Source organism: Prinia subflava, chromosome Z (assembly GCF_021018805.1).
Source record: "Prinia subflava isolate CZ2003 ecotype Zambia chromosome Z, Cam_Psub_1.2, whole genome shotgun sequence".
Classification (NCBI taxonomy): domain Eukaryota; kingdom Metazoa; phylum Chordata; class Aves; order Passeriformes; family Cisticolidae; genus Prinia; species Prinia subflava.
In genome coordinates, this window is record NC_086283.1 from 57,599,863 (window position 1) to 57,622,791 (window position 22,929).

The 22,929-nt window shown below is 41.4% G+C and overlaps 2 protein-coding genes across 3 annotated transcripts in view; one reads left to right on the forward strand and one right to left on the reverse strand.

Moving 5' to 3' along the window:
- The first annotated feature begins 2,280 nt into the window (after window positions 1-2,280).
- Window positions 2,281-22,929, forward strand: part of IDUA (alpha-L-iduronidase) — a 46,394-nt gene continuing 25,745 nt past the window's right edge. The window contains exons 1-2 of one of the 2 annotated variants that reach the window (XM_063421432.1): window positions 2,281-2,696; window positions 5,821-5,961. In XM_063421432.1, the coding sequence (XP_063277502.1) occupies window positions 2,560-2,696; window positions 5,821-5,961 (278 nt within the window). In that variant the 5' untranslated portion in view covers window positions 2,281-2,559. The remainder of the gene's footprint in view (window positions 2,697-5,820; window positions 5,962-22,929) is intronic. The other variant, XM_063421433.1, reaches the window with a different exon arrangement.
- SLC26A1 (solute carrier family 26 member 1) lies at window positions 5,973-15,089 on the reverse strand. The gene is made up of 2 exons (XM_063421434.1): window positions 14,439-15,089; window positions 5,973-13,090 (listed from the first exon to the last, which is right to left on the reverse strand). Exons 1-2 carry the CDS (start codon window positions 15,057-15,059, stop codon window positions 11,570-11,572), a joined length of 2,142 nt encoding a protein of 713 aa, XP_063277504.1. The 5' UTR covers window positions 15,060-15,089; the 3' UTR covers window positions 5,973-11,569.

Sequence of the window (22,929 nt, forward strand, 5' to 3'; positions counted from 1 at the left end):
TGCCTGAGGACAGCCAAAGTTTCCTGGCAAAAAAGAGCATAGTATTGGTTTGACACCTTGTCTTCCAGACTGGACTTTGAAATCAGCCAAGCTGAATGCAACAGTTCTGTTTTAGCAGTCTCTGAGGAAAAGTCAGCTTGGTCTCCAAGGCTCAGGCTTTCCTGATGTCAGTAGGAATGGTCATGGTAGAACCTATGGGGTTCAGGGGAATTCTCCCTTGAAAACAACTTTTTGTTGAAATTTGTGGCCAAGTCTTTGACTGGGGACTGAGCTGTTGGTTCCTCTGCAAGGGATAGTTTCCATGTTCATCACAGCCAGGTGCTGGAACTGCTGGCACCTTGTGCTGGCCCCACAATGAACCTTCCCCACTAAAAGACAGAGAGGCGCGGGGTCGGTGTTAATAAGCAAAAAATTCACACTGTGGTGTTTGGCTGTCAGGTGTTCATCTCCTCACCTATTCCTCTGGAGGAAAAGTAACAAAAGAGGCAACTTAAGTGGGTGCAAGGTCCTTCTCTCATGGATCACCCTTTCCAAGTGGCAAAATGCCATCAGCCCTCACTGAAGCCCACGCTGCAGCACTCACCCAAAGGCAACTTTTTCCTAGCTCAGGGTGCAGCTAGCAGCATAGAACTGGATTCCCTGCCTGGAAGGCTTGACTAGATTCCTGAAGGTAAATGCGAATGATCCTGAATGTTAGAAATGAGACGCTTGTCACGGCCAATATATCAAGCAGCAATTCAATTTAATAATTAATTAATTAGCATGGTAAAGTGTGAGCAAAGGCAGCGCTGGGTACAGTGGTAGGGGTTTTCCCTTCCGACTGCACACCGATTGCTGGACTTGCTGGTATTTTATTGGCTAATTTCATACATATTCATAAGCTTTCTCAGCAGTTTCCATTTCTAGTTTTAATGTCACAATTCAATACTTAACAGTCATAAATCTATAGTTTGTCCTGTATAATTCTATAGACTACTGTGATGTATTTTGATATTTCAATATTCCAGGATTTACATCCAAGATGTTTTCCAGATGGTGGGGTCCGGCTTCCAGATGTGGGGGTCCAGTTTCTATTTTCCAGGTCCATCAATCTTCGATAGTGAAGACCAGTTTCCCTCTTCAGGAGCCATAAATCAGTGAGCTGAAATCTTTTTCGTGTCCAAGATGTTTTCCCACATTCTGTGAAAGGCCTGGGCCCCCTTCTTCCTTCTTTTGTCTAAAAGCCTTTTTACAATCTAAAACTACAATTAAAAATTCTTTAATACAAAGCAAGCTTCTAAGGTTATAATTAAAAGACACTTATTACAGAATAGCTTGAGACTTGTAATAGGCAATTGCAAGTAAAAGATTTATTCAAAAACTTCCTTCCATGCTTTCCTCAGTTGTTTATTAGAACTCATCTTTATTAACTGTCCCATGGCCATGTTCCACAACTACAATGACACAGATTTTCTTCATTTCCCTGACACGAAACATAACTTTGTATTTCACACTGAAGACAAGAGACACCCCACTGAAAACTACCTCCTCAGATAGGCATGGCAACAACCAAGCATTTAGAGAATCAAGCTGCGGGCTGTGTGTTATCAAGCACATTTAAAGCTCTTCACAGAATCATGGAGTCACAGAATGTTAAGCGTTAGAAGGGACCCTTGAAAATCATCTAGTCACAACATCTCCCTGCCATGGGCAGGGACAAATCCCACTAGACTAGGTTGCTGAAGACCTTGTCCAGCCTGGCTTTGAACAGTGCCAGGGGCCACCAACAACCTTCCTGGTCAGCCTGTTCCAGCATCTCACCACCTCCACAGTACAGAATTTCTTCCCAATAACTAAGCTATGGTTCTCCTCTTGCAATTTGTATGCGTCATTCTCTAGGACTGAACAGCCTCGACTTTCTTAGCCTTTGTAGGGGAAGTTCTTCAGTCCCCTTATAAACTTCACGGCCCTTTTCTGGACTTGCTCCAACAAGTCCACGTCCTTCCTGTAGTGGATCCCAGAGCCGGATGCAGCACTCCAGGTGGGGTCCCACGAGAAGGGAGCAGAGGGGCAGAATCGCCTGCCTCGCTCTGCTGCCCTCCCCGCCTTGGAGGCAGCCCAGGATTTTGGAGGCAGCTGGCTTTCTGGGCTGAGAGCACACACTCCTCTTCGACACGCTGACACCAAAAAATTGGTTTACACGTAGCCAGCGGACACAGCTCCCACCCTGCCCCTACGCTTTTCCGGGGAAGGAGGGCGGTTCCGCTCCCGTCACCGCGGCCTTCCCGGGCCTGGCACCGGGGGCGCGGGCGTGGCGGTGCGCACCGCCCCCGCGTGGGGCGCGGGCGAGGCGCAGCCGCCGCCGCCCGCCCCGCGGGGCGCCGGGGGGACAGCCCCGGGAGCCGGCGGCCCCGGGACAGCGGGCACAGCGCTGGGGGCCGTGGGCGGCGCGGCGGCAGGAGGGCCCCCGGACGCGGGGCCCCGGGGGCGGGGGCCTCTCGGACCCTGGGCGTGCCCTGCCGCGCCGGCAGCGGGCGGCGGTGGGGCCCCGCTCCCCGGCCCCGCGGCCCTCGCGGCGCCATGGGGCCGCCGCTGTGGCCGCTGCTGTGGCTGCTGCTGGTGCCGCTGGGCGCGGGCTCCGCGGCGTACGAGGTGTACGTGGATGCCCGGCGAGCCGAGCGGCCCCTGCAGCACTTCTGGAGGAGCACTGGCTTCTGGTAAGCGCGCACCGCCCGGCTTCGGGCCCCGGGCCGCTGGGCAGAGGCTCTTCGGCCCTCGCCTCGGCTGCATCCCGCCCTCTCGATCCCCGGGGCGTGCGGACGCTGCCTTCCAAGAGGAATCGAGGCTCACCCGGGCTTGCTGCTGTGGGATCAGAGGGCCCTTGTTGCCCCTTGCTGCTTAGCTTGGTGCTGGACCAGCTCCATAGTGTAGGGCGGGATGTGGGATGTGGCCAGTTAATGTGAACTGGCCAAAAAATAGGCCTAGTCGACATTCCTTCCCCTTCTCTGACTTGCTTCCTTGGCCTCTCGAACATGTAAAGTCCGTGTTCTTCCCTAGCACAGTACATATGTTGATACTCAGAACTCATTTCCCTTTACTTTTCAATGTTTCTGTTGCCAAGGCCCCTAAAGGGCCCCAGGAAAAACTTCTGGTAGTTCTAGTACTACCAAACAAAAGACTGATAGTTCTGGGAGTTTTTTCTTCTTGACAGACGTTTTCCAGATGCACCACCGGATGCTGCCAGTGGGTCAAGTTGACCCACGTTAGGGGGAAGGCGGTGACAATGCAGAAATCCCTGTATTCTGGTCGTGCTTTGCTCCGCGGAGAAAGCCTGGTCTTGCTCAGCTAACTGGAGTTGGAACAGCCTTTAAGTTTTGTGAGACTACTAAAGGTTTCTAGCAAGCATGAAAGCAAGAGATGGTATATTTCACTGCCATGCTTGTATCTTACTCTAAAGTGATTGTGATCTCTTTCATTTAGTCATACAACGGGTTAAATAACTTACATAAAAAAGAGTTGCAATAGGGACGGAATGAGCATGTGCCTTAGAAAAAGGAATTTGTGTACTTTTTTTGTATAATTCATAAAAGTCCCCTAAAAAAAAACTTGCAAGATTTTTCTTTAGTTTTCCGGGGGGGGGGGGGGGGGGGGGAGGGACAGAACAGGACCTAAAAGACATTCTGATGAAAAGAAATATTTGGACTTTAAGGATTTTTTTCTTTTGTTGCTTCTTTTGTTTTGTTTAAACTTTTTTGTTTCAAAAATTTCTTGCACTATTAGGAAACATTAATAAAAATCTGCCTTAAAAATAATGTTTAGCCCGTTTAAACTGCAGCCTATGAAACACTCATGGTTTTAATTGTATGAAAAACTTCGGAAAGTTGCCAACGTAAAAGTTGTGTGAAGGAAAGACAGAAGAGCAGCAGCAGAGGCAGAGGCTATCCATGGGTCAGCAGTTACTCTTTTATAACACCTGGCCAACACTAGTATTTCTGAAAATCCCTTGAAAGCTTATGCAGTGGCACAACTGAGTTCCAGCTGCTAAAGCTTCTTTTCTGGGCAAGTGCCCAGCTATGGATCAGCAGCTGAGAAAACCTGGGAGCAAGGCTTGAAGTTCTCTTGGATGGACACTTTGCACTCAGAACAGGAAAGGACAGATACTGGTAGCACCACTAACAAAACCCACTGTTCTGTCAGCTTTCTTTTGTATCCCATCACGATTTCTACAAGATTTCTCTCTAATAGTGTGAATTCCAGAGTATTTATTTGACATGAACTAAGCAAAAATAATTGTCTTTGCCACTGTTGAATGGAAGCCAGTTTGAATTTCAGAGTACAAGTAAAGCATGCCATCAGAATATGATCATTAACATTGCTCTTATTTACTGGAACAAGTAAAAAGACCCAAATAGCTGATACATTTTAGTAAGAGTGGAGCTGATAATTTCTCAGGATCACTTGTGTGACTTGAAGCTATCTTATTTTAAGTGCCTTGTATGCTGGTGAAACTGCAGAGAGGGCCTCACATACACTGGCTGCTTTGTAATGAGCATTACAAATGGATGTGGTTTGTTTTAAGACTGGAACTTTCAGGTAAGGATGGAGGAGATGGGGTTTTAGGTAGGCAGTATCTCAGTTGTGTCAAGTTCTCGTCCAGTGGGGTCAGGCATTTCTCCCTTTGTACACAGATGGTTATACAGTAGCAGATTCGTTCAGTAGGGTCCTTGGTGGCAGGATGATTGTATGGATGGGTACAGAGTAGGCAAGGATGACATAAATGACTCTTCCCAGCTGAGTTACAGTCAGCAGAAGTCTGGTCAACTTCACAGGAGACAGACTGCAAGAGACAAGGCATAGAGTAGAACAATTTTTGACTTAATTTATATATAGCATGTAGTTAGATACAAGTAATCTCTTGCTGCAGTGTGAAGACACATGGATATATTTTACCAGGCCTGAGGGACAGTGTTTTATCCTGCTTGTTATACAAATGCTTTATTGTTCAGAATGTGCACAGTAAGAGGAGGCTTAATCAAAGTCCCTAAGGAAGCCCAGACCCAGTGAACCATGCATTCTAAGAACCCAACATTCTAAGTTGCTGACTTGTGGAGGGTGGGGTTGAGATCTCCATCTTGCAGTAGTTATCTGTGGAGATAGGAACAACAGAAATTTGCCCCAGTGTAATGTTAATTTCAGTGGAATAAGTAGACATCAAAGTCAAGTTGGTATGATTGTTGCTGTATAGCCGTAAGCCTGTTAAACTGCTTGCAGAATCAAGCATAGAAACCTCAAACTGCACACTCCTATGCTTAAGGGTTAGCTGAACATAGCTGAAAAATGTGAAGGCTCTGACCCTCTAATTCTGCTTCTAAAAAGTATAGTGGGCTCCACAGCAGACAAAGAATTGATGTCATTGCGTGAACTTCAGCAGGAAGGTCAAGCCCATATTTTTCTTACTGCAGATGTCAGCAAGTCTGACTTCCACTCTAAAGCCTAAAAGACAATGAGCTCCTTTATGATTAGTTACTCAGAGACAACGCAGCTGTCACTATGTGGTTTCCCCTGGCCACTGTTGCCTGAGATTGCTGTGTGTGCAGCAGGGACGGAGCATGGTGCTGAGACGCACCTGGGTTGTATTCAACATTGCCAAACATCTACAACCAGCTGGCCCCAAATAACCTGCCACTCTGTTTTGCTTTTGTCTCATGTTAGGCAGTGCTCCTCGTGCCATGCAGGAACATGCAGCTGGTGTAGGGATGTAGCACAGGAATCTTTGCAAGTCCAGTGGAGCTGTTATTTAATGTTTCATTCTGTTTCTTTTCTGTCCATCTTTGCCTGAAGCCCTCCTTTACCTCACAGCCGTGCTGACCTGTTTGACCTGAGCAAAGACCAAGAGCTGAACCTTGCCTACATTTCTTCAGTTCCACATGGTGGCATTGAACAAGTTCGGATTCACTGGTTACTGGAATTAGTTGCTCTTAGGTAAGCAAACACCTCAAGTCGAAGTCTAGGAAAATGTGACACATTAAGGGGTCCAACAGGTGCTCACTTTGATGTTTAACTTAGCTGAATTACAAGCTGGGCATATCTTTGCTTCTGTGGAAGTGAACTGCGTTCCACCAGATAAGAATCATTCTGGAATTTTAAGAGATAAAGAAAAACAGTTTCTCCTGAGAAGCTGAGGGACTAGAAAGATGGTTTACTTTTTAATATAGGAGACATGATACAGCAAAAAAGTCCAACAAAGCATGACTTACTGAGAAGTCCAAATGAAAGCTGCCACTAATCTTTCTGCCTATATTAGGAGTTACTTTTTGCGTCCTGAAGCCACCTGTGTACTGCATTAATTGACAGGTAGTAAGAATTAAAACAGGGTGGATTCAGATAATACCAGTTAATACCCTGTTCCAAAAGGTTTCATATACAAAACAGCATTTTTAGTTTTAGGAAAATGTACGTGTCATACTGTAGGAGAATACTTGGAATTCATTGCCATTAAAAGTCCCTTTTAATTCAGCTTGAACACACTCTTATCAATATGGCCAGTGGGAACAGCCAAATAGCCAGATGCCTAGAGCAGGAGCAATTGGTCTATGAGGAAAGACAAACCATAAAAACCCCATGAAAGAATTGTAATAGCTCTTAAAAGTTCTGCCTGGTTCAGACTCTTGCTGTGCTGAGCATATTTACGATCCACATCATTGTTGCATGTAGTGTCCCAGACACAGAAGAATGGGAATTTACTACTGTGGGGAAACAACAGGGAAGGAGAGCTCAGACTCTACAAATGGAGTGTGAGCAGAGGAGTTGGGAGTTTCAGAGTGTTTAGGAACAGAATTTTTCTTCCTCAGTATTAGGGTGTGCTTGTATATGTCAGTTTTTTAGGAAGGTGGTCATAAGTCCTGCCCACAGGTAAGTATTGCATCAGTACCCGGGGGGGCCTCTGTTTGTCAGTCCATCCAAGAGTATAGCAGGTAACAGAGCTCCTCGCTCCCATCTTTCCCTGTGGAAGTTTCCACTAAACACCCTTTCCTGTGTGTGTCCCCCTCTATTACTGGGCTGCGGAATATGTGCTCTTGGAGTGAACCAGTGTCAAGGACAACCGTCACTGCTCACAGCTTCCGAGTCCCTGTCTTAGAGATTTCTCCTGGGAGCTGGATTGGGTCTTTGAGGTTTCTGTAACCAATTCACTTAGGAAAAGCAATGAGTACCTTTGGAAAGAAAGGTATATGTATACTTGGAGCCCAGAATCCCTTCTGGCAGCCTGTCTTAGCTGTGCCATTGTGTTGAATTGGACTTTCCGCATGACTGAGGGAGAGGAATGCATCTGTCATGGATTCTGCTCAGCGTTTGTGGGAACTGAGCCACTGAGTCTTTTTAAAAAAGTGGGATACAATCGTTGGCACAAAATTCTAGGATGGTGGAAACAGCTGTCAATCAAGAAGGCCCTGAAAAAGCTGCAGTGTCTCAAAGGTAAGATTCTAACCTGCTAGCCTCAATCTTTAGCCCATCTTTGACATACAGAAATTAGAAACTCCTACTGTTTAGAACCAAGCTAAAATGTCTCATTTTGTAAAAAAATGTGCATTTGCCAAGGAAAAGAAGACTTTAAAGTTGTAGGAGGGCAACCAGTGGACTAAATGCCAGCAGTTTTGGAAGGGGAAGGAGCATGGAGCCTGCAGACAAACGCTGGGACTGAAAAAAACAATAGGAGCAGGAAAGCAAGTCTGAGCAGAGAAGTTCAGTGCTGATGCTTCATTTTGTGCATGTGTAAATCTCTTCCTGAGCCAGTGATTTCCAGAAGGATATAAAGAGGCATTGAGTGCAACCATCTGAGTGCAGAGCTGTATTGTCATGGGGTTGATGAATAGAGAACACTCCTTGGAATGTGGAGATGGGCACTTGACTGAAGAAGAGCACTTAGAAAGAACAGAGGACCTCTGTGGAAGTCTGACAGATACAGGCTTTGCTTTTTCTCACAGTTGCTGCCATATGTAAAACGGGTGCCGTAAATGTTTCTGCCAAGAAATAGATGTGCTCAAATAAAGGACTGTCACCTTCCCTTTTTCATTTCTGTAATGATCTTTCTCATTATGTTTTCTAATCCCCCAATACCAAGTGCATCCCTTTATTTTAACTTTTTCTAGTACAGCAAGCCCCCAATACCAAGTGCATCCCTTTATTTTAACTTTTTCTAGTACAGCAAGCCCCCTTTATCTTTGGCTTTATTCAGAGTTAGCCCATTATTTCCCACCTGTGAAAGGATACCACAAGACAAACTGTTTTCCAAGAACTCCTAGTTTTATTTTCCAGCCAATAGCACACATTTGTCTCTTGGTCTTGTGACACAGGAATGTTCATGATTGTGAGGAAATCCAGGATGTCTTTCATGGGCTGAACAGTTCCCAGATTATTGGTTACCAGTGCCAGTAAATAGAGCTGTTTTGACACTTAGACCACACATTCTGGCCATGCGTCACTAGTCGACAAACCAGGACATGTTGAGCAGAAGACTCCAGCTCTTTGCCCAGTTCCAAGGGACACACGCATTTCACAAGTTAGGAATCCTTTCCTATTCTTATGTAGCAGTACTAAAATCTCTTGGATACATGATACATGGTAAATCACAAGGCAGCACAGTGAACAAAAATATAGTCAACCTACATGAAGAATATAACATTTCCTAAAAGGCATATAATGGTTTTTAGTTCATTAATAGTATTAGCTTAGTTGGAATTACAAGCCTATCCCCAGCTCCTCTCCAAGACACTATAGCTAATTTCTGATAGATTAGGAGAGAAGAGAATCATCAGTTTTTGTTAATTTTCATTCTTCATATCTTTAATCTTAGTTTAATTCAGTATAGCAAACACAGATGTACCAGAAAAAGCTTTTTTAGTTACCTTTTACATACTCCTACGAAATAATTCACAGTCTGCCAGCATCCCTACATCATTGCACTGAAGCTGTTTCCGTGTGTTTGACAACGTCCAACTCAGTTGATTGTGAGCCAGCTCTGCTAGTAAAACCAAAACAGGAAGTCATCCTTACAGTTTCTTTTGGCCAATAGTTTCTTTCTTCATAGTGTAAGTTCTAAAGTTTACCTTCTCTCTTGCGTGTAGTCAAGTTTCTTTACTTAGGTATCCTTTGTTACCACACTGATAATAAATATGGTGAAAAAGAGACTTTCCACTCTTACTTTCTCATTCTTTTCATTATTCTCAAGAGACTCTTGCAAGGATACACCTTCTATTGGAATTTCTCTCTTTTTTTTTTCCTTTTAAAATGAGATTAATATAGAGTTAAGGGCATCTTTGCATTTCTTTTTCTTTGTGTTCTATATTGGTAGCTGGATCCATAAAGCTAAAAAAAAGTGTAGATTGGTAGGATTTTTTATTTGACTTCCAATGACAGCTTGCTTTAGTACAGTGGCCTAAGAGTGTCTATATTGATACTGTCTGGTAGTAACTCCTATAAACCTATTTGTCTTGTTAGGTCCAAACAGGACCTTAAAAGAGGTATTCATTCTGATCAAAGAATGGTTACAAAAAAGAAGCAGGTACAAAGCAACGCCCTCCTCACTTCCTTTTAGAACAGAAAGAAACTAACCATACCAAGTCAGCAATTTAAATAGTAATGTGGATTGTTCTGTGACAGGAAAATGCTGCTAATGGTCAATCTTTTGATCTCGTGTCAGATGTTTCTGTCAGATTTTGCTTCTTTAGCAGTACTAACAGTGTGCAGCTGATAGGCTTCTTTTGTAATGAGTGCGTGAAATCATCAGCATTGAATAACCTACTACTGTGCTAGTCGTAGACACCATGAAGATATTTTTGGTCTTGTGGAAGTGCACTACTTTTCCTCTAAGAAAATACCTTTTTTTTCTGAGAGTCAGACAGGCTTTAGGGCACCTGGAGAAGTCAGTTTGACTGTTCTTTCATTCAGTGACATAAAAAGTTGAAATGAACAACTCATACGATGTGTTGACTTTTTTTTTTAAATAGAATGGCAAAGAAATGGCTTCTGCATGTATGGAACCTGTTCCTGGAGTCTGTTAGTTGTGAGAGGCATAGCTGTGATAGAACTTACTTACATGCTTGGTGATGTGTGAACCTGACATGAAAAAGGAGAGAGCGAGCATAGCTGTCTTACCTTCTATGCAGGTAATTATAGACTTGAGTATGAAACAGAATATTCTGCCCATGCCATGGGCCAGAACACTGAATACCGTGTTGTAATCAAAATCCAAGTCTATTCTTATTTGTGAAGAGAGAATGTGCATATACAACAATACAGCTGGTAACACAAAGCATAATGAACAGCAGTTAATGCAAATTATTACAGAAAGTAACCAGCCCCAGAAGGCATGGTCTAGTAGACCTCAAATCAAAGATCAGTATGATAGGAAAAGAACTGCCAAATGCCAAACAGAACCCCCGAAAACAGTGGTGAAAGTTTTTCAGCATAGAGGAATATACAAATTACAAAGCATTGCTCTGTTTATTTGACCCATGTATGTTACTTGTAATACTTCATTAGCATTGCATCAGAGAAGACCAGCCAGGCAGTTCTGACTGATCCATCAATCCCCTTCAAGAGAACTCACACATTTACCTTCCCACCCTACCCTTATTTTCTCGTTTTTCTTTGAACCCAGGCAGGCATTTGTAGGAAGATAATGATGTGCTGCATCACAGCTCTGAGGTTTTATGTTTGATGGTCCACATGTATCCCTGAATTGGAGTTGCATCTGTCCACCAGAGGCAACTTATTTTACAGGATGGTACAACTAGCTGGGTAGCTGCCAGTTAAAGCCATTCAGTTTTCTTAATCCTTTTTATCCTTTTTCTAGTTACAAAATTGTGCATCAGAGTCATATTTCTTCTAGCATGATTAGGGGTATCACAGCCTTCAATAACTAATTATGACGGATTTAATCCTATAGAATGGATGATTCCTGTGACACCAAAGCTATCAAGTTTTGGAAATGGTGATTTTGAGAGGAACCAAATGGATGGACCATAGTTTCTTCTCCTGTGGCAGGTTATTGTATTAAGCTTATGTGATCAAGGAGGAGAGATATTCTACATTCCGTGATATTTTGTACATTTTATTTTTATGCAAACAGTGGGGACTTGTTTAGGTGTACACCTAGAATGACTCGAAGAGGCAGGGCCTTGCAAGCCACAGTTTAAACCATTATGTGTCCAGAATACCACAATGATTGTGTTTTCATGGAAGTGGCTCAGCTTTCTTAAGACAAACCAGCCATTAAATCATTGGGAGAGCAACGCTGCCACCACAACAATCCCCAGACATCCATGTTCAGTCACAAATGGTCATAGTATGATGGACAAGTCAATATCAAACTGCCTTTGCCTGCATTTTAAAGAGAAGGTGGCAGTCTAACCTTTCCATGCTTGTCCTGGACTGCCTTCCTCGTGGCTGTTCTGTGTGGCATATTACATAAAGTAGAACTCTTTGTGGGGGATGGCTTTACACAGCCAACACTGTGTCCGATAATTTACTTGTTGCAAACTACCCCTCTCCGTCTGTCATTTTGTAGTGAATCATCAAGAAGGACACAGGGTTAAACTGGGCAATCTGCTGGAAGCTTTTGGTCTTTTGCAAACAGCACAGCATTATGTATACTGTAGAATAGCATTTCCTGCATACATCCAAAATCCTTTCCAAAGTAACCCCCTCTTTTCAGAGAGTCTATCACTGAGGGATTGCAGCAAGCCAGGAGAACAGAGATGTTTAAATTCTTGTAGTCTTTCAGGATTTCCTTTAAAGTATTAACTCCAGTGGTGTCCAAAAATGAGATGGAAGAGCAATCTACAACAAGGGCTTGGAAATCAATTTGCTTAGGAACTAGTTGCAAAGTGGTTTCTCCGAAGCCCAGTCCATTAGCAGTTCTGTGATTTCCCTTTTTCAGATGCTGCTTTTCCTTCTTCTCATATTTCTTCCTCCTAGCAGCTTCTAGGTTAGGATCTAGATCGGTCAATCTGTACAGAGACTTGAGGAAATAGTTCCTATTTGCATAGTAAAGTGGGGCCTCAAACCGAAATATTTTGACCTTTGGAACAATAGAGAGATTTTCATATTCCAAGTCATCCTCATAAAAGCTTGTGTCTTGAATCTGACCAAGCAGGGCTGTCCGTGGCCGCTGGGTTCGAACAATGATGCATAACATGGAGAAAACAATGCCAACCAACAGCCCTATTTCTGTACTGACCAAGGCAGAGGCAGACATAGTAACCACCCAAACAAGCGTGTCCATCTTATTCACATGGTACCGTGCTGGCACATCTCGGAACTTCTTCAGGGCTCCCCGTAGGCTGACAATGATAATACAAGCCAGGACACACTTCTGCAAAGAGTAGAAGAGAGGTGCCAGGAAGAGCAGCACCAGCAAAACCACCATTGCACTAATTACTCCAGAGATTTGAGTCTGGCAACCTGTAGATGTTTTGACAAGTGTTTTTGCCAGAGCTGCACTGGTTGCAAAAGAGTGGAAGAAAGAAGGAATGATGTTGCAGAACCCCACAGCAAACATTTCCTGATTGGCTCGGATGGTGTAAGCATACTTCTTTGCAAACATTTCGGAAAGGGATACAGTGAAAACAAAACTGACTATGGCAAGAGGCAAAGCGTCTAGAGCAACTCGGAGCATTAAGTTGAACTCTGGTACCTTCGGAGGGATAAATCCTGTTGGAATAGCTCCAGAAACACTGGATGCATACACTTCATTTAACTTACCATAGTGTGACACCAGTGTTGCCACAACAATAACTACCAGCTCGGTGGGAAGAGGAAATTTCAGTTTATGCTTATATCGATCTCCGAGTTCCTTAGCAGTGACCAGCACCACAATACAAATGGCACTTGTGATGACATCACAAAGGTTAGCCTGAGAAATGTTCCGGAAAATGTTAATCCAAGTAATAACAAGCATCCCATGCCCTTGACTACGTGGAATTTTTATTCCAATCAGATACTTCACTTGAGCTGTTAAAATAGTTAAGGAAGCACCAGTTGCAAAGCCATCTAGTACGGACTCGGATAGGTACATAGATACGAAACCCAGGCGGAAGATCCCCATTAGAACCTGAGGAAACAGAAGAAGAAAAAAAAAAACAGAGCATGAGCTGTAACCATAGCTGCAAATAAGTAGGTACAGGTGGGGGAGAACTAGCAGGGGGCCAATGGCATTTGGCTATTTCAGTCTTGAAACAGGAATTATCCTTTTTTGTTTGCTGCTTTTAAACATGATTTCTTTTACTGTTGAGGAATGCTTCAAACCCAAGAGGTGAAAGAAGAGTTTGAGACAGGGTGGTCAATCAAACATTTGTCTGAGGTGACTCCACTGAAGTGACTTGCCTGATTTTTATTGCCCATGCAAAAGAACAGTGGGTCCAAAATCCTTCTGTTATACCAAAGTCAATTTTCTTTTTTTTTTTCTGTTTTAAAGTAAATAAAATTAAAAAGTATGGCCTTTTCTTTGTAAACAAAACTTGAATGACAACAAGTAAGATCCTTACTTTAGCTTTTGTAAAAAAGCTTTTTAGCTTTTCATTTTAGCCCTGTAGACAGAAGGGAAAATGGACCACAGATGGCCTTTGTGGCATGCCTAAGATCAGAAGTGGCAGAACAGCTCACAAACTCTACAATTCTGTCCTTAACTAGTTGATTCTCCTTCCTTAGATAGCTTTGGAAAATACAATTTCACAAGGGCAATTTTCTGTTCATATATGTAACATGAAATTTCTTACTACAGCAGGAAGATAGCTAGCTCTTTCTGCATTCAGATATATATATGTGTGTGTGTATATATATACACATATATGTATATATACACACGCAGAGTTAATAGATAAATATGTCCATGATGCTTCCTTCTGTGCTCTCTTGATATCCTTGTGATGGCAGCAAGTGTCAAATTGACAACTGTGAAGGAGTCCAGCAGAGCCATTGTCTAAAAAGTAGGCTAGCCAGTCTGTTTCTCCTCTTGTCCTTTCTTTGAGTTATCTTTTGGACAGCAGTTTGATAGAACAAAGCACCCCCTAGCAAAACACTGAGCTGCATGTTCTGAGCTTGTAGAAATAGTTGAGTAGGTGTACACGTCTATTAAAGTATCCAGGGTATTTCTATATCTATAGTGGGCCTCAGTGTCCCATGAAAGCAACAAGGCCAAAAAACAGAAGAGTATCAAAATAATGTTAATGGTCTTTCAGAAGACTCTTGTTTTAGCTGTGTTTGCTAGCAAGTAAGAAAACTGCCTGCCTCATGCCTTCTCTGAGTCGCCTACAAGTAGGCTTCCTGGAGAGAACAGTCCAAGGTACATTCAAATGAGCTGATGATGTATCTCGTTGAAAGACTGTCAAGCCAAAGCGTAGGTCATGCAAAAAAGCTTTAGGAACTTCATACCTTGCCTCTGGATGTCAGCAACCACTTACCTGATACACTCCAGCCATGAATGTCAGGGCTGTAGCAATGCCAATAGCATAGCACTCTTTCCCACACTCGGCATTTATCCCCAGAGTGGTAAGGTTGAAGGCAGTTGTGTTGGAGAGATTGTCATTCTGCAGAGAGCCATCACCCGAGGCTGGTGGGGCATCATCATTCAAGTCAAACCCAGCCAAGAGAAGTTCTCGGTCCACAACTTGTCCCACCATTAAGCTTATCAAGCTGAAAATGCCAACTGAGACGTGACGGGATGTGCCCATTAAGAAATAGATGATGTTGGCAAAGAATGATGTGTAAAGGCTATAAATGGGCTTCAGACCTGCTAGCAGTGAATATGCAATTGCTTGAGGCACCAAAATGATCCCGATGACTAACCCAGACATTACATCCCCCCAAATGTACTCTTTGATTCGGTACTTGGGAAGCCATTGTAAAACAGGAAAGAAGTCCATAAAGAAGTTCTTCAGCTTCTGTGGAGTGCAGGAGCAGCTCTTTCTCAGCTTAGCTAGCATGACTTCTTTTCTGTTAATCTTGACATGAGTCTTTCTTTCCATGAGAAAGCAGGATGAGGTGTTGTTTTCCATTCTGGTAGCCTCAAGTGGTCTTTCCATTTTCTCAGTGTTTACTTCATTTGTGTGTTCCTGCAAAGTGAAGAAAACCTCTGTCACGTCGCAAGTCATGAAGGCTTTTTTACCACAGTTGCTTAACACTAAAAGTTTGTCACCTGATTTTGCTTTGAAGGAAGTGTCATTCCAACAAGAACACTCTCGCAGGGCTCCAGTGACACATAAGGCTAAGAAATAAATCTGCCCTTTCTTGTACACATTAAGGAATACTTTCAATTGAATCCACTTTCCTCTAATACAGAAAAACAGGGTTAAATTAATCATTTTATAGTGTGACAAAGATTTCCATCATCTATTCTAAATGTTCTATCATAAAGGTCTTCGTGACCAGACACAGCACTTGATGGTGTGAAATAAACATGCACTAGTGAGGTACGTTGTGGTGTTTTTGTATAGGGAGTACACCTTGTAATCATTGATTAGTAACTCTCATGGAGTGTAAAGATCTGTCACTGCAGTTATCATCAATGCTGAGGAGAAAAATGTTGCTGGTAGGACCTGTAGAGCAGAGTTTTCTGGAGAGCAACAGTTTAGTCTTATACTGACTAAAAGATATATACACAAACTTGTTATTGGTGGACTCTCTGTAGCTACTACGTAACATGAACTTGTTGAATTGTAGATTGTTTTGATGTGCAGCTTCTGGTAATAAATATCTACTCACAAATACCACCACATTGGCAACATACAGACCAAGCAGTGTGACATTACCACAGCACAAGAGTGCTACACGTTACTATTTTTGGTTTAAACCCGTAGTTACCCAATTTTGTTCTCCCAGTAAAGAGATATAAGAAATAATTATGTGTACAACAGAACCAACACAGCAGTGTTTCCTGTGGTTCTCCTGATTACTTTCTAATATGTGGTGGCTGGGATTATTTGTATTCTCCTGATGGAGGTGTTTTTCATGTCTCTTGCCTCAATGGACACAAATGTTTCTACCACATTCGAGCTCTGCGTTTTTACTCAATTCTCAAATTAAATTGAAATTAGCTTAGTGCATTTGTAAGTAATTTTGGGGTAGGTGGGAACATGACTAAGACACAAAACATGCAAGTGCCGTAACTTACATAGCTAAAAAAATAAAATAGCAACACACAGGTAGAAAACGTTGAACAGACTATGCCAAGTGGCAATTTTTTTCTGGTTAGCAGTGGAGAGAAAGAGGAGACTTCCACATGAGGATGCCTGTATATGAGTAGTGGGAGATAAGGAGTGACTCATATTGATCTAGATGAAGATAGTAAATGCTAATACAACAGTATGTGGAACTTCTAGGAAAGCAGACCTTCTCTAGGCTCAGCCTCTCCTAGTGTCATTACCAGCCAGGATCTCTGCATCAGAGCTGTTTGGTGCCAGGAGTGACATTGCAGTAGTGTCAAAGCTTGTCTTCACTTAGCAGTAGAAGCTCTTTCTTTCCTCTTTCAGTGTTTAGAGACAGACTCTGTACTCATCAGTTTCATAAAACTTGAAGTAAACTTACTGGCACAGTATTCTATTGGTAAATTTTAATGGTTTTTAACAGTCAATGCACAATTTAGATGCTACTGACAGAATTCTCTGTAAATTTCATGGGGTTTTTTGTTGTTAAGAAGAACATTTTGATTTGTTAATGTGTGGTAACAGCCTGTTAAGGTGTAGAATTCCAAATTTAGAAAAAGCATTAATGAGTCCAACTGGAAACATAATTGAAAAGCAAAAGAACAGATTATCAACAGCCTGTAAGCATTTGACCTGGAGTAATCCAAATAGAGAGTGGCTTATTAGGAAGTCTTTTGTCTATCCTGCTTAGAAATAGTTTTCAATATTATAATAATTATGGTTTGCCACCAGATTGAAAAGAATAAGATACGTATCTGTAACTAGTGCAGAACTTTTAAACAAGTTCCAGGTATTATGATACAACATACAGATAAGTGATACAACATGATTTCTAAGGCTATGCAAAATTCAACCACAATTCAAAGCAGGATGTTCAGGTGTCATAAGTAATTTATAAATTGGTAAAAGGTGGAGTTGAGATTCTTGTTAGAAATGTATGACAGATTGTCCAAATTGAAAAGAACCTGCATAGTAGTCTAAAAATATTTAAAAAATCAGTAGAGTTTTATCCATCCCAATTACATAAATCCATTTTTAGCTCCCATTGTATACATTTCTTTGTGTTTGTAAGTAAGGTTTATTTCCATCATAAGGGAACACTAATTACAATGTAATTTAATGTAATTATTTATAAAGATCCGTGTCTATTTTTTATCAATGCTAAGTTTACTCTAGACCCTAATGTGCTGCATAGTTATGCTAGCCAAGATCTGCTTGGACAGGAAAATAGGTTGGATCTTTGTTAGAAGGCAAAGCTGACAGAAAAGATAAATGAAGTTGCAACACCAGGTGATGTACTTAAGAGCATATGAATAAAGTTTACCAAATACAGAATGCTAGCAAGTGTAATAAAGACAATCATTTTAAAAGGCAAAATACCAATACTTCTTGTCTTACCTAAATTAGTTTGAAGAATGAGAGACTTGTTCATGAGGACAGCAAGTCCTTACTCAAATGCCACACTTCTTACAGCCAAGTGAATTCAGCCATCCAGGAAATAAGTATTGTGCCCTCGCTCTACATACTTAAAAGCTAGTGGGCAGTTCAAGATCCAATGAGTGCTTTTTATAGGCTACATAAAAAAGATTGCATCAGCTTCTGTACACTAGGCTCATATATTTAATTGCATAGTTGGTGTCTGTCTTTCTCTAATCTCATACAATTTACTGGTAAGTAATTTAATATTAAAAAAAAAAAAAAAAATTCAGATGCGTGTATTGTTTGTGCAGCTCCCTGAAGGATAATAGTGATTTTTAGTACATAAGATGATTGGAATATAATTTTTTTTGGAAATCTATTAAGTGATCTTGTGTTTGAATGGTAGTTTAGTAATATATATATTAGCTATACTGCTGTACTGGATTATCAGAATAATAGTTTTTTGTAAAAAACAACCAAGCCTCCCTCCCCTGCCACCCCATCCTGGCCTCCTCCTCCCAAAAAAGGTAGTATAATAAAGTATGTATTGTCTGTCTTCAAGCTGACAGGAAATAATTTTTTTCAATTCTTTTTTTTCCTGAAAATAAAGGTTTCCTTCCTGTAAGTAACTGTTTATTTTGCTATAGGTACTTTCAGATTCCATGTCAAATGTTAAGCAGTCGGCTCTCAACCTATATTGGTATCTAGAAACTGTTAATGTTTAAAGTTTCCTTGTTGCTTTTAGAATGCAGTAAAGCCACGCCAAATAAGGGTAGGGGCATTGTTATCAGCAGCCTATTTATCTGCTGCGTAACCCAGTGAGTGTCAGGCTGTGATGCCTGTAACTCATTGCTTCATCTGAAGGAAATGGGATTCCACCACACGTGTGCTATCCCCTGTACACTTATGCAGCCTAGCAGAGCTTCCAATGTTCTTGCCATCTCCAAAGACAGAATGCAGGAGAGGAGATCTGTCTGTTGTTGCATACATGGGAAGACTCCAACCTCCTGATTCTGGCAGTGAGATACACCACCATCCTTGAGCAGTATGCGGGAGCCCTAGCAGGGTCAGTAAATGGATTCCTTTACTGATTCACCAAATGACCCATTTTCAGCTTAGGCCACATTAACAAATGGAAACTCCCTATTCCTCCCTTTCTTCCTGCAGAGGTTCAGACAACATAATGTTTGCATTTTATTCAAGTCATCATTTGCTGAAAGAGCTGTTCTTAACAGGGCTGCACAGATGAAGCAGCACATAGCATAAAACATGTTAGTTCCTTGCATCTGAATTAAATATTGGAACAACTGTTTAAAACAAGTGAAAGTTTACTTGTATATTCATGTATATGTGTAACATTCGTATAATTACTACAGAAAGTAGTCTTGGTTATTTTTAATTTTACTTTTATCTTTGTAATCTTCACAGTGAAGATTTTTCAGGTTTCCCTTGACCATATGAGCAAAGGCAATTGAACAGAACGTTGTGTGAACCACTCATTCTTTCAGCTTAAATGCATTGACTCAGTTTATTTTGTGAAAAAGAGAAACAAGGGAAAGAACCATTCAAGCCAAACAAACTGCTGACTTTCCAACTGGCCATAGTCCCACCTTTCTTCCTGTCTTTTCATAGTGCCTGTGACCTGACAAAATCTCTCTACAGGGAAAGAAACATTCATCACAGTATGTTCATGTGGGATTTCTCTTTGCAGATTCTTCAGCAGGCACTTTCTGCTACTGCATGTATAACCATTCTGAATGGATGAGTTGTTCTTTTTGAAACAGCACAACCCCCAAAAACTTTATTCTTTTGCATCCTTTTGCCTCCCCACCCTGTCCACCAAAAAACATGAAGCTGTATCTCTGTAAAGCCCAGGAGGAAGTAGCGAGGGTGAGCCTGTCTCTCTATGCTGAGATATTTTAAATGCTTTATTTAGAACAGAAGTCAGACAGTATCACAGCTCTGCAGTATAATTGCTCACTTACTGAAACAGTGATTTCAAGTGTAGGTCAGGATAGAACCATTTAAAAAGTTTGAGCCAAGTGATGTTTGTTGTTTTCTCCATGTTTGAACTATGAAAAATCCACTAAAACCTAATGTGGTTAGGTTGGGTTTTGTATTTATTTATTGCATAATTCACTGAAAAACATGAGAGACATCAGGCTAGTTAAACATTTGATTGGAAACATAGGTGTGGAGTTAAATTGTTCGTGTAGCTCATCTTTCATGTGAGAAACGTTTTCTGTCTTACAGAAGTATTTCTTGGGTCTAATGGCTATGATTACATTACTGTTCTGGTTTTGAGCAGTGACACGATTTTGAAAAAACTCCTTGGTTAGCCTCACAGCGCATAGACTCAATGTACAGGGTTGTGTTATTCTTGCAAACTGGACTTTTTTTTCAGAGGAAGGTACCTAGAAACTGTGCCCCGGTGCACTTTGACCCTTTATGGTGGCATAAAAACCTAAGCCAGCAATTGGTGCTTTGGACATATTTGAACAGATGTGGGGGAGTACATTTAGTTTGTGAGAACTGACTAGTCTGAAATAAATTCCCCTCAGCTGCATATGATATAAGACAATACTGCTTTACCACCTACTGCTTTTATTTATTAATCTGGTTTTGTTCTTAGAGTTGCTTAGATATGTCAGCATAACCTTAAAGTTTTAGAAGTCATCAGGTGCTAAAACAGAACAAGTGAGATGAATGTTTCTCTCTGTCTTGCATTAGCTATTGTATTTTCCTGTTTAGAACTAAGACATACTTGGAAGCAGACTTACACAAGGTGCCAGCAATCAAAACCATTTATTTATACACTGACCTAGCAAACTGTCAGACTACAGGCACAGAAAACATGGCAATGCCTTTTAGGAAAATCATATGAAACTTTATAGGCTTGGTTAATTTTTTCACTATATTGGGGTAAATATTGTTGCTTCAAAGAATTTTTGTGTTGAGTTTCAGTATTACATTAATTCAAATGTGAAAGAGGAAATAGCGTTCCAGCTTAGCGGTCTCTACAAGCCGGGAAAGCCAGATCATGTCCTTTACAAATTAAACTGCTATACTAAGGAGAGGTTTATTCTGAGAGTCTTTTAGATTTGTGTATTTCTAACTAAAATCTCTAATTCACAATTTTTAACTGTAAAGAGGTTTAGGATTTTCCAGGCAAGTTACGCTCTTTGTTAAATGCCTGCATTGACCAGCAGCTGTGATTCAAGTCTTGTTTTCCCAAGGATTCTCAATTCCATATTGCAGTGAGTAAGGTGACAGCCACTGACAGGTGAGAGCTGATGAGTGGGCTACAGTGGAACTCATGCAGTCAGGCAGCACCTGTTGTTAAGGCTGGCCCATCAAGATCACCTTTGGGAATGATCATATATGCAATACATGATCAAGTAGTTTCACTCGTTCTGCAGAAACAGGTTTTGTTCAAGGATTCCAGAACGTGCTGATCTAACTATTGACATGCTCTTGAAGGCAACACAGCATTATTCTTCTGGAGGGTCCCAGGACATGACCACTAAAAAGGCATTTCCTGTGGATTCACAAAAAATTCCTGAAAATCAGACTTTTTGCTTTGGGGAAAGTAGCTGTTTCAAAGTGAAAGTCTGTTATTTTTTTTAAAAAAAACCTTTCAAGATAGCTTTTCAAGACCCTGGTGATCATTTACAAAGTTAAATACTAAGCTCTGTTTTCTGCCCCGTGGTTTTGCTGGACATTATTTAGCCATACTAAGCTGTCACAGAGAGAACCAAATTGATAGTCTATTCTCTGTATTTTTCCTGTTATTTTCTGTGACATCTTGTGTTTACTGCATGCAGTAAGGACAATATTTTGGAAACACTCTTTTGTAGTTAAGTGCTAAGAAAATGCTCTCAGTTTCAATATCACTGTAGTACTTTGAGAAACAGATAAGCCTAGTACATGCCGTTTTCTTAAAGAGAAATAAAAACTAACCAAGTATTTGAACTCTTGGACGAGAGTTGCAGGAAAGATAATTGCTCTGCCATTTGCAGCTGACTGTATGTTTTACAAACTTGTCGCCAGTGTCTACCTTATAAGCAATATTTATGAACAACAACATGATGATAAACCAAAAAACAACAGCACAAGCAAAGTAAGTGAAAAGAGACAGTTTTGCACATTTGAAAACAGGCGAAGAAGAAATTAACCTGAATTGAGAGGCACAGGAGGGGAGACAAATCTCTTACCTGGATAGGTTTTTGACAGGAATGTACCAGCTCTGTTTTTGCATGTTGGAATGAATGGAAGTCAGAATGTCTTCAGCCAGACATTACTATATTTGCATAAAGGATAATTATTAGCTAAATATTCCTCAAGGTATGAATAGATAGTTTTAGAATCTTGAGCTTGCTGTTTTGGTAGTGTGTTGTCACTTTTATCACTTTGTAAAGCTGGATATATATGTAGCACTAGCTGAGGATTTGAGTTTAAATAATGCATAAGATTATTAATTAACTAGCACTGATCCAAAAATTATGCTGAGTTCAGGCTAGCACATCTCTGACCTTTAAAGGTACTTCTCATCTAAGATTTGATCTGGTTTATGCATCCTCATGTAGCATTAGCTTTTGATTTTACATGTTCAAGGTGTCTGAATAGAACTTTGGTCTTGCTTGAGATTTGTGTTCTTTGCAGGCTAGAATAAGTCCTGTTCTGCTCCATGCATAGGATGGGAGAGCTGGAGGTCAGAGTTCTGTTTCTACATGTCAGCACATACAGATCACAACATTTTTTGCGTCTGTGTAAACGAAAGACTGTATAATGTAGGCAGGTCAGCAGGTCAAAGATAGATTCTGTTGAAAGTCTGCTTCATTCTTGTGAGGTATATAAATGACCAAGTTCCCTCTCAGTTATCTTAGATCTTTGTATAAGTGCAGACTTATCCAAGTGATAAACATCCATCTCCTCCCCTTGACAAAGGTGATAGGTAATGTTTAATGGTTACTAATCAGTGCAGATTAACAGTTTGGGCACAAGGCCACGATTCATAGGAACTGTATTCAGCTGGCCAACAAGCTAAGGGATGAGGAGATGTGTCTATTTCTCAGCCAAGGACAAACAGGCGTGCAGTAAGAATTTGAGATGGGAGTTGCAAGGCCACAAAAGCTGGCACACAAGCATGACTAGAGAGGGCTAGGTTCCAACATTGTCTTTTTTCCATGTGCAAGAGGTTGTTTGCTGCTCTTTAGAAGTAAGAAGGAAACAAAAATCATGTAAATGAAAAGTCAAAACCTAAGGGAGGGAGGAATCATCTCACAGCTCACTTCTGTGATGTTAAACTGGTCATGGATTCTTAAAACTACTG